Raw genomic sequence first — 20,261 nt, 5'->3', positions numbered from 1 at the left:
CTGCTTCCAGAAGCCCTCACCGCCTCCGCCGCTGCCACGTCCCGAATGATGCTTCCAGAAGATCAACGCCAGCCGTCCATGCAAGGCTACGGGGTGAGTCACCACTGGTAGTCCGGTGACTCACCGAGGCCCCCTCTTCGGACCGGTCTGAGACGAACACCGGTGGTGGCTATAAAAGCCACCACCCATCTGCGAAAAAAAAAAGGAGAGAGAAATAGAACGAGACAAAAAAAAATACAGAGATAGAATCGGAGAGAAAGAAAAAAAACAGAGAAGATACAAACTATTACCAACGATCTCAGCAGCAAAGAACCAGAAAATAAAGAAAAAGGAAGAAGAGACTTACCGAAGAAGCCCCGACCACCGGATCTCACCGGAACCTTCGAAACACCGAAGGTACTTTTGTAGATTCGCTCCGATTGGGAGCTTTTTAGGAGGAAATAACACCGGAACCGTCCTTAGGACGGTCCGATCTATCTACTGGTATAAAAATAATTTTCTCCGGCCACCGGATGCGGTGGCCGGCGGCGATATTCACGGCGGCACACGGTGACCGACCGGTGACCGGCTTCCCTCCGATGAGGGAAGCTAGAGAGAGGCGAGAGAGTTTTAAACTCTCTCGGTTTAGAGAGAGAGAAGGAAATGAGAAATGAAAACTGGCCCTTCGGGCCAGCTGATTTTAGGCTTAAATAGCCCTTCCCGAACGACGCCGTTTTGGGAAGGGCTATTCGCGTAATTAAAAAATAGTTAAATCCCGTCTGTAGTCCTCCCAACTTGTAAATTTTATATTTTGGTCACTAAACTGAATTTATAATAATTTTAATTCAGTCTTCGAATTTTAATTTTATTCATTTTAGTCCTTTTTATTAAAATAATATATTTAGGATAAATTACATATTTAATCCATTAATTTTAATAATTAATATTTTAATCTCTAGTTTATATTTTTAATTTATTTTATTCTAAAATCTGAATTTTAGATAATTTTATTTTAGTCACTAAATAAATAAAATAAAATAGCATGTTTAATCCCTATAATTTTGATTAATTATGAATTAGGTTCTTAATTTTACTTTTATTATAATTTAGTTATTTATTTTAAATATTTTCATTTATTTTACTGCTTTTAAATATATCGTTCTAGTTGTATTTTTATTGTTTTAATTTTACTTGTTTATATTTTTAAATATTCTTATTATTATGTATTCATAAATATATATATAATAAATAATAATTTATTTTTTTTAATAAATTATTTTAAAATTTATTTTTTAATATCAAAGAAAAGGACAGTCTTAATACAACTGGATGTCCTATTCTGGTATTTTAAAATAAAAAAAATTTTAAAAAAAATATTATTTAATTTAAATATCAAAGAAAAGAGCTGTCTTAAGGCACCTAGAAGTTCTTTTCCGATATTTTTAAATATTTTTATAATTTTGAAATAATAGGATTATAAATTAAATATATTTTGAATTTTTAAAATTTTTAATAATAGAGACAATTTATAATTAAAAAGTACCAATTTTGGGCGTTGTAGGGGTGCTAATCCTTCCCTAAATGTAACCGACCACGAATCCCTTTTTATTATTAAAAAGAACGAATCTTTGGTTATAAATGCAGATCAGTTCATTTTTTTATTGATGTTTTCTTAAAACTCTTTAAAAAAATAATTTTTAGGTATTCGACCTACATAACCCAAAAGGCCGATGGCGACTCCCAAATTATTTTCAAAATTATTAATTCACGTCAATTTCTCCGCCAAATTTAATATTTCGTGCCCGGACGAAAACCGGTTACGACAGCTTGGCGACTCCGCTGGGGACTGGTCAAACTTTTAAAAATCAATTATAAATTGTCTCTATTAATTAAAAATTAAAAATTCATATATTTAATTTTTAATTCTTTCTTTTCAAATTTTTTATTTATTTATTATTTTTATAATATTTATATGTTTTATTTGCAAGTATTTTATTTTATTATTTATTTTGTCAGAGGTTTGAACATTTCTCCTCACACACAACACTTGCATTGCATAACATAAAGCTCTATAATTGAGTTGTCCCTTTTAAGTGGGAGTGAAAGCGACGTCTTCGTGAGAATTTATTCTCCGTGTCAGACCTAGCAAGTAACTTTCGGGGTTCATATGCTCTATGTTTTCGTGAGAATTTATTCTCCGTGTCAGGCATAGAGAAATGTATCCCCTCGAATTGAACTCGATCCACTTTATTCTGTAATGGACTAGGATTGAGGGTTAGTAACCCAAAGGGGCACTAACAAGGACAATTCGGGTACCTTTACTCTTAAATCTGAAACCTTGCATATAAAAAACCTTAGAAACTCTTCCGATCAGAAGTCATGCCGAAATTTTGTCCAAAGTAGGTGTACACACAGGAGAAATGAATTCTGACTTTCTTGATTAAATTACATGTTTATTTAAATTATTTAAATGTTGTTTAAATAAAGAATATTTATGTAAATGTTATTATTAAATTTCTTTATTATGTAAACTAATTTATTTTCTTTTTGTGTGTTCTTTATTTTTATGTTTGCATTGCATCATACAGGATAAAAGACATTGATCCTTGTGTTAATTGTCTCATTGGAAAGCCTTCATATATGGATAAAAAGTGTTCAAGTCAAGTAATTCTAAACTCAGAAGTAAGACAGTGGGCTGAGGATTTACAAAGACAAGAAGGAGACAGTTTGCAGGATGATTATGTATCTGACTTAGCCAGTTATGCTCCAGTTTCACTAAAAAGAAATGATATGCAAGATTTGCGAAGCATTTGGGAAAGTTGGGATTCAAACAAAAAATTGCAGTTTTATCAGATCTACGGAGACATCCCATATTTGCTCTATGTTGAAGTTGATGATGAATTACTCCGAGCCCTAGTTCAATTCTGGAATCCAGGGTACAATTGCTTCACTTTCAATAAGGAAGACTTGGTCCCTACTATTGAAGAATATGCAACTTTGTTACATCTTGAAGGTGCTTTGGAGAATCGAATATATTCAAAGTCAATTAAAACTCAACCCTTTCGAGTTAAATTAGCAAAGATTGCTGGGGTACGAGAAGAATGGGTAGCATCCCGAACAAAACAAAAAGGCGAAAGCGAAGGCATTGCTTGGACCAACATCAGAGAACTTATTCAGAGCCATCCAGATATTAAAGTACGATTCGATCTATTTGCTCTGGGTATATATGGTATGGTCATCTTCCCAAAAGTGTTGGGATATATTGAAGCTGCAGTGGTAGACTTGTTTGAACAGCTACCGAAGAAGATTAATCCTGTTTCTGCAATCCTAGCAGAGACCTTCAGATCGTTAAATGCTTGCAGAAAGCTAGGAGGTGGACGACTCTCAGGGTGTACCCAGTTGTTATATGTTTGGATCCGTAGTCATTTCTGGAGGACAGAAAAGGTTTCATACCGATGCTTTAATACGGATTACTCACCATTAAAAGAATTTCTAGAGCAGGAATGGCCGAAAGAAATTAAGAAAGATATGTGGATTAATGCCTTTCGAAATCTGCAAAGCAATGACGTTGTTTGACGCGCCCCGTGGCAAATCCAAAGGGAGTTCTTTTACAGATGTGGAGATTACAACTGGATAATGCTGCTCGGATTATGGGGAGGAATTGGATATGCACCACTTCTGGTTATAAGACAGTATGAAGGTCGTCAATTTGTACCTGTCACTACTGGATTACAGTTATCTGAGTTCGCATTCCACAGCAAAAATTATAAAAGAAACATCATGGAAGCCGTTACAGCTTGGAAAACAACTTTTTGTATCCGAGCTAAAGCAGCAAAAGAAATGTTAACTCCTGATTATGAAGAATGGAGATCTGTCAGAAAAAACGAAAATATTCCTCTACCAGATCAAAATGAGGATATCTCTATGGAAAATCGTATTAAGGTGGTTCCATCAGAGATTGAAATCCTGAAAGCTGAGTTTGAAGCAGAAAGAGAAGGCTGGTCGAAAGAATTAGAGCAAATGAGACAAGATAAAGCTATGTTAGGGGTTGACATTGACTTTCATTCATCACAATGTGCAATGTTGAGAAAAGATAAAGAAAAAGGCGAGGATGAGTACATATCCTTACAGAAAAATTACCGAGAGTTATATAAATCCCGAAAAACATCAGGACCCAGCCAATCGACGGTACAGATGACCAGAGAATTGAACATTGAGAAAGGACGAGTTGAAGATCTGAAAGGAAAGAATAGCCGTCTACTCAAAAGCCTGGAAAAAGGAAAGCAAAAAATGGAAGATTTCGAGGTTGACAGAAGAGAGCGAATTATAAAACACAAGGCTGAACACCGCGAGATCATGAATGAAATGCAAAGAGAAAGGGATCGAGCCAAAGATTTAGAAGAGATGAAGAATGACATCTTTATTAAATTTGAAGGCGAGAAAAATAGCATGTTCAAGGGATTTGAATCTGAAATGAACCAGTTGATTGCTGAACTCGAAGTCAGAGGTCAAAAGATGGAAGAATCCAATATTGAAAAAGAAAAATGGGAGCTAGAAAGAAAAAATTTCAACACCAGACTTGAGTTAGAGCAGGAAATGGCTAGAAATTGGATGCAAAGATGCAGAAACAAGGATGTTCAAATCCAGAAGCTTAATCAAAGAACACAAGAAGCACGAACAAAACTTGAAGAAGATCTGGATCAGTCTAAAAACAAAAACTCAGAGTTTAATGCTTACATTTTGCAACTTGAAGAATCATTGTTTCAAGAAAAGGTTCGTCTAGGACCTAATGATCTCAAAGAAAGTAATGAGGAAAATGCTTCACTGCGAAGACGCATTAGAGATCTTGAAAAAATTCTGCACAATTGTCAAGTCAGAATCACTGAGTTAGAGCAGACTCTTGAAGGAACGAATAAACAATGGCAAAAATCAACTGAGTTTTATGTCGAAAGAAGTGAGGAAAGAAGCAATATGGTGTTCGAGGCCATGGTTCAAATGAGCGAGGTTGCCAGATATGTTGGGGAACTAGCTGTTGAAGCCGAAATAATTGAGCATCAAGTTGATCCAGTTTCTAAGTGCGGAAAGAAGGTGTCATGGTTAATGAAAGAAATTATAGAGCTTAATAGGAAAGCTATGCCCTATCTGTAGTTATGAAATATTATAAAGAAACTTTTGTATGCCGATGAAAGTTGTTCTATGACAGTTAACTTTTTGGGATCAATGTTTTTACATACATTCATTTTGCATACATTCATCATTCATTTCATAATTTTCGCTATGAATTATTTTATTTATTAAGTTAAAATTCATTAATTAAAATTTGAAAAAAATAATATTAAAAGATTTTTTCAACCGAAGTTACTCTGGCCAAAAGAGAAATACTACATCACTACGGTACTAGACAAGCTACTAAGAGAATTATGGAGGATAAAATACAGCGTATTGAGGAACAACATCATAAAGAACAAGAAGAAATGAGAATGAAGCTGGAAAAAATTGAAGCCAGTATTGCAAATTCACAAGACAATATGATGAAGAAGATAGATGACATGTTTAAAAGGCAGGCTATCAGTGGAAAAATGCATGAAAATCCTGTATCTTTTGACCAAGAACCCATATATCCTCTAGGTTTTACACCAGAACCAATTTATCATTCTGGTACTACCCCTATACAAATCAATGCTCGTACATCTGCATTACAAGAAGTCAAACCACATGAAGATCAACAAGTGGATCCTGCATCCTCAAGCAAAAATCCGCTTATATCAGATGTGAAAATAGGGGATCTTAATACTGATCATTTGATCCCAGATTTAAATGAGATGAATGAGAAACAAAAAGTAAATGAAGAACTGACCAGACAGATCAAGAGCTTAGAAGAACGAATGAAATCCGTGGAAATAACTGAATCATTCTATGGATTTGATGCTAGTGAGTTGAGTTTGGTTCCAGACCTAATCCTCCCTATCAAGTTCAAAGCTCCCGAATTTGATAAATATAACGGTACTACATGCCCTTCATCCCACATTACAATGTTTTGTCGCAGAATGGCAGGGTATGTGAAAGATGAGAAATTGTTAATTCACTGCTTTCAGGATAGCTTGACAGGACCGGCTTTAAAATGGTATACTCAATTGACCAAAGCCAACATTAGATCCTGGAAAGATCTGGCTAAAGCATTTTTAGAGCAGTACCGCCATGTGACAGACATGGTCCCTGATAGATGGACTCTCCAAAACTTGGAGAAAAAGAATAATGAAACATTCAGACAGTATGCCCAGAGATGGCGTGACACGGCAGCCCAAGTTCAACCACCTTTGTCAGAAAAAGAGGCCACAGTAATGTTTGTCCATACATTGAAGGCTCCTTATTTAAACCATCTAATGGGGAATGCAACCAGAAATTTTGCAGATTTGGTCATTTCAGGAGAATTAATTGAAAATGTCTTGAAAAGTGGCAAGATTGAATCAAATGATGGGTCTAGTTCCAAAAGACCTACGTACCGGAAAAAGGAGAATGAAGTCAACAATGCAAATTCTTACAGCAAGGATTCATCGAAAAGTGTTACAATAACCCAGCCACGGGTTAAGAAAGAGGAAACAAACAATAATCGAACAGAATCCAGAGGATCTCGAAAGGAAAATGAAAGGTTGTATTTTACACCTTTACCAGTACCGTATGCAGATATCTATGATTCGCTGTTAAAAGCAGATGTTATACGGCCTTATCCCTTGGTTCCCATGCAACCACCATTCCCTCCTTGGTATGATACAAAGGCACACTGTGTTTACCATGAAGGAATTACGGGTCATTCCATTGAAAACTGTCTAGCATTCAAAAGGGTGGTTCAAAATTTGATCAACACTGGGAAGTTGGAATTCAATACACCATCTGCATCAAATCATCCATTGCCAAATCATGGAGATAAAAATGTGAATGCAATTCAGGAAGAGAACAGAAAGAAAGCAAAGACTGACATTTCTGAAATTAAATCTCCGTTTGTTTGGGTATTCCAACAACTCTCTTTAGCCGGTATAATTCCACAACAATTCAAGCCAAAGCAGAATGAAGGCAAGAATTATTGTGAATATCATCAGGAGAAAGGGCATAAAATTCAACTATGTCATGAGTTTAGGGATTTGGTGCAAAAATTGATGAACAACAGAGAAATAGAATTCTTTGAAGAAGAACCCGGAAAAAAAGAAGATGATGTTTGCTCATCAGAGGATTCTAAACCAAATCAAAGAATAAATGATCCTATGATCATTAATGTGAAATCATCTACGGCGATTCCTGCACCAATAAAGCCGAAAGTAGTTATCACTACTCCTCTACCATTTCCATACAAAGATACCCGCAGGGTACCTTGGAATTATACTACCAATGTTTCAATGGTAGGAGGACCTGTTTCTTTAGAAAAAACAGAAGAGAAAATACAAAGTCTGAGTACTACATCGACGTCTGAAGCAGTGAGTGAGGTCGGTTTCTTTACAAGAAGTGGGAGATGTTACTCTCCCGAAACATCCAATGCTTCAGAACAAGCGAAAGCAAAAGGAAAAGCCATGGCAATACCTCAGAAGGTATTTGAGGATGAATCCCTTCCAGCATTTAATGAGCCTGTGACAGAAAAACAAGCTCAAGAATTTTTGAAATTTTTGAAACATAGTGAGTATAGTGTGGTTGAACAACTACACAAACAACAAGCGAGAATTTCTATTCTTGATCTATTGATGAATTCAGAAGCACATAGAAATGCTTTGATGAAAATCCTCAATCAAACATTTATCCCCCAAGATATATCCCTCAATAAACTTGACAGAATTGTGGGACATATAGCCGCTGACAATTACATAACGTTCACAGATGATGAAATACCGGAAGGCGGAATGGGGTCAGTAAAAGCTTTGAACATCACGACACATTGTCATGGTCATGTGTTGCCAGGAGTATTGATTGACAATGGGTCTGCTCTCAACTTGATGCCTCTAGTTACACTTCAAAGAATGCCTCTGGATCAATCACACATGAAGAGTTATCAGAATGTGGTACGAGCATTTGATGGTACTCAAAAAGAAGTGCTTGGGAAAATGGAAATACCGTTGTTAATTGGTCCAGTCGTGTATAATATTGACTTTGTGGTGATGGACATCCACCCCACATATAATTGTCTATTAGGGAGGCCATGGATTCATTCAGCAGGAGCCGTTCCTTCTTCATTACATCAGAAATTGAAATTTGTTGTTGATGGACAACTAATATGCGTCAGTGCTGAAGAAGAAATCATTGCGTCTGTAACAAGCGATGTTCCATATATCGACACCAATGATGAGGCTTTTGAATGCTCTTTTCGAGCTCTTGAATTTGTAAATGCAACTTTTATTGCAGAAGGAAGCAAAATTCCATATCCCAGATTGTCTGATTGCACCAAGATGACGGTACAACAAACTTTGGGCATTGGAGCTAAAGCTGGGAGAGGTCTAGGAAAGAATCTTCAAGGGATTTCAGTTCCTATCAGTATAAAGATGAAAAAATACCGTTTTGGGCTAGGGTTTAAGCCTAATTTTCAGCAAAAGAATAAAGAGATGAAAAGAAGATGTGAAGACAGAAAGACAAAATTGAAAGGGGGAGAAATCCTTTGGAAACACATGTCTTTCCCACAGTTGAATACCACATTCAGATCAGGGGGAACAATTAATGTGGAACAGCAGCTTGTTGAAGCCTTTAAAGAAGAAAAGTTGACGAAAGATCAAGACATAGTTGAAGAAGCTATGAATGGATTATTTATCAACATGATCATGAATGACAACAAAACTGGCAAATACTTGGATAGGATTCGTCCATGTCTTCCTGGAGAAACACTCACCAATTGGACCACTGAAGATCTTCCTATAATTTTTAATATTAATGCAGAGTAATATTCAGAACTAATCTTTATGTTTAGCTCAAAAATATGAAAACTTTGTGTTATCTTGTAAAGGAAATTATGTTAAATATAAGAAATTTTCTTTAAAATTTTCAGATGGCAATTATTCTTTACATTTTCTTACATTTTTACATTTATTTATTTTCATAAATATACTATATTCTTTCGTAAATATATCCGATTTAAATTTGCAGGTGTCACAGTGTTAATAGCATGTTTATTCCTAGATTTAATCCAGTGATAAATTTAGAGCAGCCTATATGTCTGGAAGAAATCAATGATTGTGAGAATGAACTGAATGTGATGTTCCTACTGAACTATTAAGATTGGTAGAAAAAGAAGATAAACAAATTCTACCCCACAAGGAAGAGGTTGAGACTGTGAATTTGGGAACAGATGAAGAAATAAAAGAGGTGAAAATTGGTACCACTTTGACAGTCCAGATAAAACAAGAATTGATAAAACTCCTTCAAGAGTTCAAAGATATCTTTGCATGGTCCTATCAAGATATGCCTGGTTTAAGCACAGATATAGTGATACACAAGCTTCCAATCAATCCAGAATATAAACCAGTCCAACAAAAGCTCAGAAGAATGAGGCCAGAAATGTTGTTGCAAATCAAGGAAGAAGTAATGAAACAGATCAATGCAGGTTTCCTACAAGCATCTAAATACCCAGAATGGGTAGCCAACATTGTTCCCGTACCAAAGAAAAATGGGAAAGTTCGAATGTGTGTGGATTACAGAGATCTTAACAAAGCTAGTCCGAAAGATAGTTTTCCATTACCCCACATAGACACATTGGTGGACAATACTGCAGGACACGCATGTTTTTCATTTATGGATGGCTTTTCAGGATATAATCAGATAAAAATGAATCCTGAAGAAATGGAGAAAACAACATTTATAACCATGTGGGGCACATTCTGTTATAAAGTGATGCCATTTGGATTGAAAAATGCAGGGGCAACATATCAAAGAGCCATGGTAACTTTGTTTCATGACATGATGCACAAAGAGATTGAAGTATATGTAGATGACATGATTGCCAAATCCAGAACGAAAGAAGAACATATTCAAAATCTGAGGAAGCTTTTCCAGAGATTGAGGAAGTATCAATTAAAGTTTAACCCTGCTAAATGCACTTTTGGGGTAACTTCTGGGAAACTTTTGGGATTTGTAGTCAGTAAAAAAGGAATCGAGATTGATCCAGATAAAGTAAAAGCAATTCAAGATCTTCCACCACCCAATACAAAAAAGGAAGTTCGAGGCTTTTTGGGGAGATTAAATTATATATCTCGGTTCATTTCTCAATTAACTGACAAATGTGATCCAGTGTTCAAATTACTTCGAAAGAATAATCCTGAAGTCTGGAATGAAGAATGTCAAGAAACTTTGGATATTATTAAGAAATATTTATCCAATGCCCCCATTTTAGTATCACCAATGCCTGATAGACCATTAATTCTCTACTTGACGGTCTTCGAAAATTCGATGGGATGTGTATTAGGACAGCATGATGAATCAGGAAGGAAAGAAAAAGCTATTTATTATCTGAGCAAGAAATTTACTGATTGTGAAGTTCGATATCCACCAATACAAAAATTATGTTGTGCTTTGGTGTGGACTACTCGAAGACTCAGACAATATATGTTATACCATACTACTTGGTTGATATCAAAACTTGATCCTTTGAAATTCTTAATGGAATCACCAGCTTTGACAGGCAGAATGGCTAGATGGCAGATGTTATTATCTGAGTTTGATATTGTATATGTCAACCAAAAAGCGATAAAAGGAAGTGTCATAGCTGATTTTTTGGCCAGTCGTGTATCAAATGATTATCAGCCTTTGAACTTCAATTTTCCCGATGAAGATTTGTTGTGCATATCCATGAATGAAGAAGTCAGAACAAATGATGAATTTGCAACTTGGAAGCTTTATTTTGACGGAGCATCTAATGCTTTGGGACGAGGAATCGGGGCAGTGTTAATTTCTCCAGAAAATGTTTATTATCCCTTTACAAGTAGACTGGAGTTCTTTTGCACCAATAACATGGCAGAATATGAAGCTTGTGTCATGGGGTTGAAAGCAGCTATAGAAAGAAAAATCAAATTTCTCAAGATATATGGAGATTCATCGTTAGTGGTGTATCAATTGCGAGGAGAATGGGAAACAAAAGATCCCAAATTGTTGGAATACCGAAATTTTACACTCGAATTAGTGAAAGAATTTGAGAAAGTTACCTTCAATTATCTCCCTCGAGAAGAAAATCAAATGGCAGATGCTTTGGCTACATTAGCTGCTATGTTTCAGGCAACTAAGAAAGTTGATATGATGCCAATCAAAATGCAAGTTTATGAAATTCCCGCACATTGTTATAGTGTGGAAGAAGAGGTAGATGGTAAACCATGGTATCATGATATTCTGCAATACATCAAAAGTCAAAGTTATCCACCAAATGCATCAGAAATTGATAAAAGAACCTTGAGAAGAATGGCTGCTGGATATTTTCTTGATGGAGAGATTATGTATAGAAGAAGCAATGATCAAATGCTATTGAGATGTTTAAATACCAGCGAAGCTCGAAATGTCATTAAAGAAGTACACGGTGGAATATGTGGAACACATGCAAATGGTCTTTCCATGGCCAGAAAAATAATGAGATATGGATACTATTGGGCTACCATGTACACAGATTGCATTGATTATGCTAGGAAATGTCATAAATGCCAGATATATGCAGACAAGATTCATGTACCCCCATCTCCTTTACATATAATGACAGCACCCTGGCCGTTTTCTATGTGGGGAATAGATGTCATTGGGGCAATCACACCAAAAGCATCGAATGGACATTGTTTCATCCTTGTGGCAATTGATTATTTTACCAAATGGGTTGAAGCTGCTTCATATACTAATATTAAGAGGTCCACAGTCTGCAAATTCATAAAGAAAGAGATAATTTGCCGATATGGCCTACCAGAAAGGATCATTACAGACAATGCTTTGAACCTGAACAACAAAATGATGACCGAACTTTGTGCACAGTTTAAGATCAAACATGCAAATTCAGTGGCATATCGTCCAAAGATGAATGGGGCAGTGGAAGCAGCAAATAAGAACATCAAGAGAATCATTACAAAGACTACTGAAACTTACAAAGATTGGCACGAGAAGTTATCTTTTGCTTTATATGCATACCGAACTACCGTTCGGACATCTACTGGGGCAACGCCTTTTTCTTTAGTCTATGGATGGAAGAAGTATTACCAATTGAAGTTGAGATTCCATCGCTTCGAATATTAAGAGAAATAAAATTGGATGAATCTGAATGGATCCAAGCTAGATTTGATCAATTGAACCTTATTGAGGAGAAAAGATTGAAAGCTATTTGCCATGGACAGATGTATCAAAAACGAATGATGAAGTCTCATGACAAAAAAGTACATCCAAGAGAATTCCAAGAGGGTAATCTAGTACTAAAAAAGATCTTGCCTATACATAAAGATTTCCGTGGGAAATGGATGCCTAATTGGGAAGGGCCATACGTTGTAAAAAAGGCCTTTTCCGGAGGAGCATTGATCTTGGCAGAAATGGATGGAAAAATTCTGAAAAATCCAATAAACTCAGATTCTGTCAAGAAATATTATGCTTGAAGAAAAGAAAGAAAAAGAAAAAAAAAGAGAAAAAATAGAAAAGGAAAAAAAAAGAGAAGGGTCAAGGTGAAAACCCGCAAAGGGCATCTTGTAACCAAAGGAAGGATTTGAGTTGAAAACCTGAAAAGGCGGCTCAAATGCAAGTTGATATTAGGCATCTGACAATTGAACTCTCTAAAGATTTTGACAGTTTTGAAGAAACTTCACATCTACAAGCATTTTGACAACGTTTGAGATCTTCCATACAAAAGCTTACATCATTTCTCTAAGTTGTGTCAACTTGATTAATTTAGAAATACTTATGCTTATAATTTGTTGAGACATTTGAATGCTTGTCATAACTTTGAATACAATTATATCTATTTCAAGTTCAATTTATTTGAGATTCAATTTATTTTTGGAAATTCAATTTATTCTTTTCTATTGAATTAACATAATTTTGAAATAATTTAAAGATTTCTGAATATCACTTTATGTTAATACTTTTAAATACATGGAATACAAAGTAGGCAAATCATCACTAGCTTAAAGCCATGAACATCAAGATTGTTACAAGTGGTGCTACCGATAACAAGTTTCGCCAAATCCACTCATCAATTGCTCCAACCGATCACCATTCAGTTCTTGCACATCTGTTTCCAAAAATATACTAAGACAGTAGAAGACAACCTTTGCAGCACTGATTCCAGCAAAAAGAAACAAGACATTGATATCACTGGGAAACATGTCTCTATACAGATCCTTGTGTATGGTTTTTAAGGAAACCTAGAAGCATTTCCATCTCATCAGGTTCAAGTGGAGTAACTTTATTCCTTCCAACCCATACTAGATTCCATTTTCTGCAATCATCAAGAACATACTTCTGGACACTCGAAGGAAGGCCATCACTTCTTTGTCAATGGAAAAGCATCAGCACATGGAGGAAGCAGAATAAGAAAAAAATTTGTTCTTAATTGGCAGAATTATGAATATAGCCCTTTTCAGTGTAGTAGCATGGAAATACTTAGAATCTACAAATTCTGGCTCTACATCGAATAAGTACTGTGATATCCCAGTCAAAACATTAAATAGAACAAATGAATGTGTTAATAGCATCTTCTGGAAGTGTTCTTTGAGTTATCTGATCTGGTTGGACAGAACAATCATTGAATTTGGAAGAAGAATGTGTTAATGGCATCTTCTGGAAGTGTTCTTTGAGTTATCTGATCTGGTTGGACAGAACAATCATTGAATTTGGAAGAAGAATGTGTTAATAGCATCTTCTGGAAGTGTTCTTTGAGTTATCTGATCTGGTTGGACAGAACAATCATTAAATTTGGAAGATGAATGTGCTCATAGCATCTTCTGGAAGTGTTCTTTGAGTTATCTGATCTGGTTGGACAGAACAATCATTGAATTTGGAAGAAGAATATGTTCATAGCATCTTCTGGAAGTGTTCTTTGAGTTATCTGATCTGGTTTAGCGAAACCAATCATTAAATTTGGAAGATGAATGTGCTCATAGCATCTTCTGGAAGTGTTCTTTGAGTTATCTGATCTGGTTTGGTAAGAATTACAGAACCAATCATTAGAATTAAAAGATGAACTGCATGATCGTCTTAATTAAGAAGTTTCTTTTCAAGCTTCTTTTGATTATTCCTTTCCCAAAAATCATAGCACAAGTTTCGCCTTTTCTTGTAACTGGGATCATCACATAATGGCTTCTCATCTTTTACCGGAAGAAAGCTATTGAAGTTTCAGCCTATGAGAATCACATTTTTGTCAAGTATAACAGTTTATTCTACTCATCAGAATCAGAATTCAAGATTTTTCGGTATTAGAAGAACTATCGATATCTGTGAAATCATCTTGAAAGGTCACTTCATAATCAGATGAGTTGTTATCAGAATCAACATGTTGCCTGAATGCAAGCTTTTCAAAAGTTTATACTATTGAGTTTTATTCTCAAGAGGTTTTGTGACATTATATCTACATCTACATTTGTCAAAGATGATAGATTCTTTGATTTGAAGAAGACAGATATATTGGGTTTTTATAATTAAAGAAATACTCAATTCACCAGTCTGAAATCAAACAACTTAATATTCATGCATCATATTTAGGCATTTGCAAAAATAGATGCATTTTCATTCATTTTTATTCTTGTTGAATTGTTAACAGAAATTTCAAAGATTTTAGCAAAGATTTCAAATTCATTTGATGGATCATTTTTGCCAGAGAAGGTTCATAATGAGAAGAACTCATCTGAAGAAGGAAGAAGAAATTCATAATGAGAAGAATTTGTTCAACCTTTTGCTCAAATCCATCACTTGATGGATTAGCTTTTCCAGAGAAAGTTTATAATGAGAAGAACTCATCTGAAGAAGGAAGAAGAAATTCATAATGAGAAGAATTTGTTCAACCTTTTGTTTGAATTCATCACTTGATGGATCAGCTTTGCCAGAGAAAGTTCATAATGAGAAGAACTCATATGAAGAAGGAAGAAGAAGTTCATAATAAGAAGAATTTGTTCAACCTTTTACCTGAATTCATCAAGAGATGGATTATCATTGCCAGAGAAGGTTCATAATGAGAAGAACTCATCTGAAGAAGGAAGAAGAAATTCATAATGAGAAGAATTTGTTCAACCTTTTGTTTGAATTCATCACTTGATGGATTATCATTGCCAGAGAAGGTTCATAATGAGAATAACTCATCTGAAGAAGGAAGAAGAAATTCATAATGAGAAGAATTTGTTCAACCTTTTGTTTGAATTCATCATTTGATGAATCAACAGTGTCAAGAAGAGTTCATAATGAGAAGAACTCGTCATCTGAAGAAGGAGGAAGAAGTTCATAATGAGAAGAACTCATCAAAAGCTTATTCAACCTTTTGAATGATTCTATCACAGAAAGGATGTCATCATCATCCCCAGCAGAAAGTTCATAATAAGAAGAACTTATCTGGAGAGATAGAAGAATTTATTCAATATCTCCATTATGATCCAAGTTAAGTCAAATGAAAAACTTATTATCTTTTCGTCTTTGCTCTATTCTTGTTAACACAAGAAAAAAGCAAAGAGGGGCAGCTGAAGATACTCATTTTTTCATTTAAATATTATTATTATTATTATTATTATTATTATTATTATTATTATTATTATTATTATAATTACTAATATTATTATTTATTACTAATATTATTATTAATTATTATTACAAACGGGCCAAATCCGGCCCAACCCAAAAGCCCAAATATGTAACCCTAAAACCATTTAGGGTTTGTATCTAGCCAGCCGCCATCTTCAATCTCAACCGTTGGATCTGGTTTGATCCAACGGTCCACCATTTGCCAGAGAAAACCCTAGGGTATCTATACCCTAGGGACACGTCCCAGCGCCGCCGCTGCTGCTTCCAGAAGCCCTCACCGCCTCCGCCGCTGCCACGTCCCGAATGATGCTTCCAGAAGATCAACGCCAGCCGTCCATGCAAGGCTACGGGGTGAGTCACCACTGGTAGTCCGGTGACTCACCGAGGCCCCCTCTTCGGACCGGTCTGAGACGAACACCGGTGGTGGCTATAAAAGCCACCACCCATCTGCGAAAAAAAAAAGGAGAGAGAAATAGAACGAGACAAAAAAAAATACAGAGATAGAATCGGAGAGAAAGAAAAAAAACAGAGAAGATACAAACTATTACCAACGATCTCAGCAGCAAAGAACCAGAAAATAAAGAAAAAGGAAGAAGAGACTTACCGAAGAAGCCCCGACCACCGGATCTCACCGGAACCTTCGAAACACCGAAGGTACTTTTGTAGATTCGCTCCGATTGGGAGATTTTTAGGAGGAAATAACACCGGAACCGTCCTTAGGACGGTCCGATCTATCTACTGGTATAAAAATAATTTTCTCCGGCCACCGGATGCGGTGGCCGGCGGCGATATTCACGGCGGCACACGGTGACCGACCGGTGACCGACTTCCCTCCGATGAGGGAAGCTAGAGAGAGGCGAGAGAGTTTTAAACTCTCTCGGTTTAGAGAGAGAGAGAAGGAAATGAGAAATGAAAACTGGCCCTTCGGGCCAGCTGATTTTAGGCTTAAATAGCCCTTCCCGAACGACGCCGTTTTGGGAAGGGCTATTCGCGTAATTAAAAAATAGTTAAATCCCGTCTGTAGTCCTCCCAACTTGTAAATTTTATATTTTGGTCACTAAACTGAATTTATAATAATTTTAATTCAGTCTTCGAATTTTAATTTTATTCATTTTAGTCCTTTTAAAATAATATATTTAGGATAAATTACATATTAATCCATTAATTTTAATAATTAATATTTTAATCTCTAGTTTATATTTTTAATTTATTTTATTCTAAAATCTGAATTTTAGATAATTTTATTTTAGTCACTAAATAAATAAAATAAAATAGCATGTTTAATCCCTATAATTTTGATTAATTATGAATTAGGTTCTTAATTTTACTTTTATTATAATTTAGTTATTTATTTTAAATATTTTCATTTATTTTACTGCTTTTAAATATATCGTTCTGGTTGTATTTTTATTGTTTTAATTTTACTTGTTTATATTTTAAATATTCTTATTATTATGTATTCATAAATATATATATAATAAATAATAATTTATTTTTTTTAATAAATTATTTTAAAATTTATTTTTTAATATCAAAGAAAAGGACAGTCTTAATACAACTGGATGTCCTATTCTGGTATTTTAAAATAAAAAAATTTTTTAAAAAAATATTATTTAATTTAAATATCAAAGAAAAGAGTTGTCTTAAGGCACCTAGAAGTTCTTTTCCGATATTTTTAAATATTTTTATAATTTTGAAATAATAGGATTATAAATTAAATATATTTTGAATTTTTAAAATTTTTAATAATAGAGACAATTTATAATTAAAAAGTACCAATTTTGGGCGTTGTAGGGGTGCTAATCCTTCCCTAAACGTAACCGACCACGAATCCCTTTTTATTATTAAAAAGAACGAATCTTTGGTTATAAATGCAGATCAGTTCATTTTTTTATTGATGTTTTCTTAAAACTCTTTAAAAAAATAATTTTTAGGTATTCGACCTTCATAACCCAAAAGGCCGATGGCGACTCCCAAATTATTTTCAAAATTATTAATTCACGTCAATTTCTCCGCCAAATTTAATATTTCGTGCCCGGACGAAAACCGGTTACGACACTTCCATTTACAAATTCTAGGAAAACAATAACAAAATAAATTCATCAAACCACAACAAAATAAATTCATCAAACCAACCAACAGTGGACAAAGTAAATTCAAAAGAGAGAAGAATAAGTTGATCATTCCTTACCTTTACAGTGCAATCGAACAATGCAACAGCAACATATTTAGCATCTGGGCTAAAGGCAACCACTAAAACATCATCATTCATTTTCATAGTCCTCACATTTAATATAGTAAGGCTTTTGGAATCCTGAAAATCAAAAGACCAACCTAGCATCACTCATATGTTAACTCAGCATGATGACTAGATTTGTAATAAAGGATGTGTTATACATTCCATTGTATCAAGGCAAAGCTAAACAAGATGAGAGTTAGGGAAAATATATGAATAAATGGAGTTAAATGCTGAAAAATGTTGAAGTAGGTGATGAAGGTATGAGGAACACACTTGACCAGGTTTTTGGTTGATGTATTCCCAGAACTTTACATCATGGTCTGCACTGCCAGTAACAAAGCCATTTCCATTTGGAATGGTAGCAATTGACCGTACAGAGCCACCATGAGCTCCAACAACTTCACTGCAAGTACCATTATCAATGTCAATAATTTCAATTTCCCCATCTTTAGTGCCAACAATTCCATATTTGTTATGGGGTACAATTAGACCACAGAGTCCATAGCCAGAATCAATTGTTTTAAGGCAAGAATCAGTACTTGGATTCCAAATCTTCACAGCATTGTGACTGGTTGACATCAAAAAACTATTGTCTGAACTAAGTGTGACACTTCTAACATCGGAACGGTGTCCTTCAAGCTCAATAGAAAGTGTTCTCTCAAGATTAATAGAAAGTGTTTTTTCACTTCCATCACTTTTAATTGAATAAAACTCCAGCAAGTTATTATTCAAAGACAATGCTAAACTAGCTAGTGAACTCTCTGGAGTGACCGGACAAAAAGAGATGGAACATATCTTTTTGCTGACTAGAATAGTTGGAAGAAGCTTAAAAACATCAGGAACTTTAACAACCAATGTATTCCCAGCTCCTTCAGTATCATGATTTGCTTCCACATTTTCAGTTTCTTCAACTTCCATTTTTGCAGACTTCTTCTCTTTCTTCCTGTTTTTAATTCTTTGTTTTGCTTCGCACTTGGATTGAACTTCGTCGAGTACAAGGAATAGTTCAACAGTTTTTCCTGCCACCTGACAAGCATGCAGATTTCCCGACTTGCTAAACCTCACAGTCGCAACCCTATCCTTACTTTGTCGCGTAATTTCACCAAAGGGCTTCAGAACTTCCCACTTATTTTGAGTAGATAACTCACGGTCATTCCCAGTTTTAGCCGCAGTTACATTCACCATAGACTCTCCACTCATCAACTCATGCTTTTCATTGTAAAATAATCTGAGTTCAAGATCTGCTGAACCAGTGACCAAGTATCTTTCATCCGGGTCAACATCAATAGACCAAATTTCACTATGATGGCCGCTAACTATTTGCATACAATGCTGAGTTTCAAGATCCCACACTCGCAAAAATTTATCCTTGGAAGAAGTAACAAGTTTTTTATCAGAATCAAGGAAAACAAGGTCCGTGATCTGCAAGTTGCAAAATGCAAAGAAATTAAAACATATACAGTTAACAAATACCACGATAAGTTCTTAACTTTAATAAAAAGATTTACAAATGACAAACCTGATCACGATGCCCACGAAGGCGAAAAAGACCCGTCTCACCAACAACATCCCACAATATAATATCATTGTCTTTACTTCCCGAAGCAAGTAAAGATCCAACCTTATTGTACCTTCAAGCTGTCACAGCCCCTTTATGTCCATTCAATGTAGTCTCACAACTTCCCTTTATCACCATCCCAAATCCTTATACTACCATCAGCATAACCACTTGCCACCTGCAATTTAAACCTTATTTTCATTCGCTCATACTAATTTTTATGAAAATCGCTAAGAATGCATGAAGCACTTTAAGACTCCATTTGGTTGTTACTATTACAGTTCACAATTTTTTAAAAGTTCCTAATTTATCAATGGGAAAACAACATCCGGCAAGTTTATTATTCAGAAAAGAATATATATTATATCTAAACGAAACTTTCAGGTATTGCTTCAATCAAAGCTACAAAATAAAACGGAGCATCCATTACAATTAATGATAAAGGAAAGAGAATGAAAAAAAAAATTACCAGTGAAGAAGGGGAGGAGACGACACAGTTTACGAAGAGAGAGGAGCCGCGAGAGGAAACAGAAGGAGACAGTTTTGGTGCAGACGACTTGACGGACGTGCCAAACACCGACCTTCTCGAGAGCCGGAGCTAGAAGGTGCTTGCCTGAGCTGTCGTATGTGATATTCGATTCAACAGATACAATTACACCGAAGGAAGCCGCCGGCTCGTACCTTAGATAGGATTTCACCATTGTCCCCGCCGCCGCTGCTGTTGTTCCTTTTGCTCTGGCAGTTTGGTAACAGTTTCAAGGGTTTAAGCAAAGGTTT

At 35.3% G+C, this 20,261-nt stretch overlaps 1 protein-coding gene across 1 annotated transcript; it reads right to left on the bottom strand.

Annotated features, from left to right (window-relative positions):
• Nucleotides 1-17,752: 17,752 nt before the first annotated feature.
• Nucleotides 17,753-19,643, bottom strand: LOC120157921 (WD repeat-containing protein 3-like). The gene is made up of 5 exons (XM_039168894.1): nucleotides 19,638-19,643; nucleotides 19,446-19,547; nucleotides 18,200-19,348; nucleotides 17,879-18,001; nucleotides 17,753-17,761 (listed from the first exon to the last, which is right to left on the bottom strand). The coding sequence occupies exons 1-5, from the start codon at nucleotides 19,641-19,643 to the stop codon at nucleotides 17,753-17,755; spliced, it is 1,389 nt and encodes a 462-aa protein (XP_039024825.1).
• Between the last annotated feature and the right edge of the window lie 618 nt (nucleotides 19,644-20,261).

The sequence above is a fragment of the Hibiscus syriacus genome, unplaced genomic scaffold (assembly GCF_006381635.1).
Source record: "Hibiscus syriacus cultivar Baekdansim isolate YM2019G1 unplaced genomic scaffold, ASM638163v2 tig00111278_pilon, whole genome shotgun sequence".
In the NCBI taxonomy this organism is placed as follows: Eukaryota; Viridiplantae; Streptophyta; class Magnoliopsida; order Malvales; family Malvaceae; genus Hibiscus; species Hibiscus syriacus.
The sequence above is the reverse complement of the archived record's forward strand: the minus strand, read 5'-3'. Positions and strand labels throughout refer to the sequence as shown.

Coding starts and splice junctions, on each gene's coding strand:
- LOC120157921 (XM_039168894.1), bottom strand. Junction 19,349..19,445: donor TTCGTGGGCATCGTGATCAG/GTTTGTCATTTG, acceptor TGCAACTTGCAG/ATCACGGACCTTGTTTTCCT. Junction 18,002..18,199: donor TCAACCAAAAACCTGGTCAA/GTGTGTTCCTCA, acceptor TTTGATTTTCAG/GATTCCAAAAGCCTTACTAT.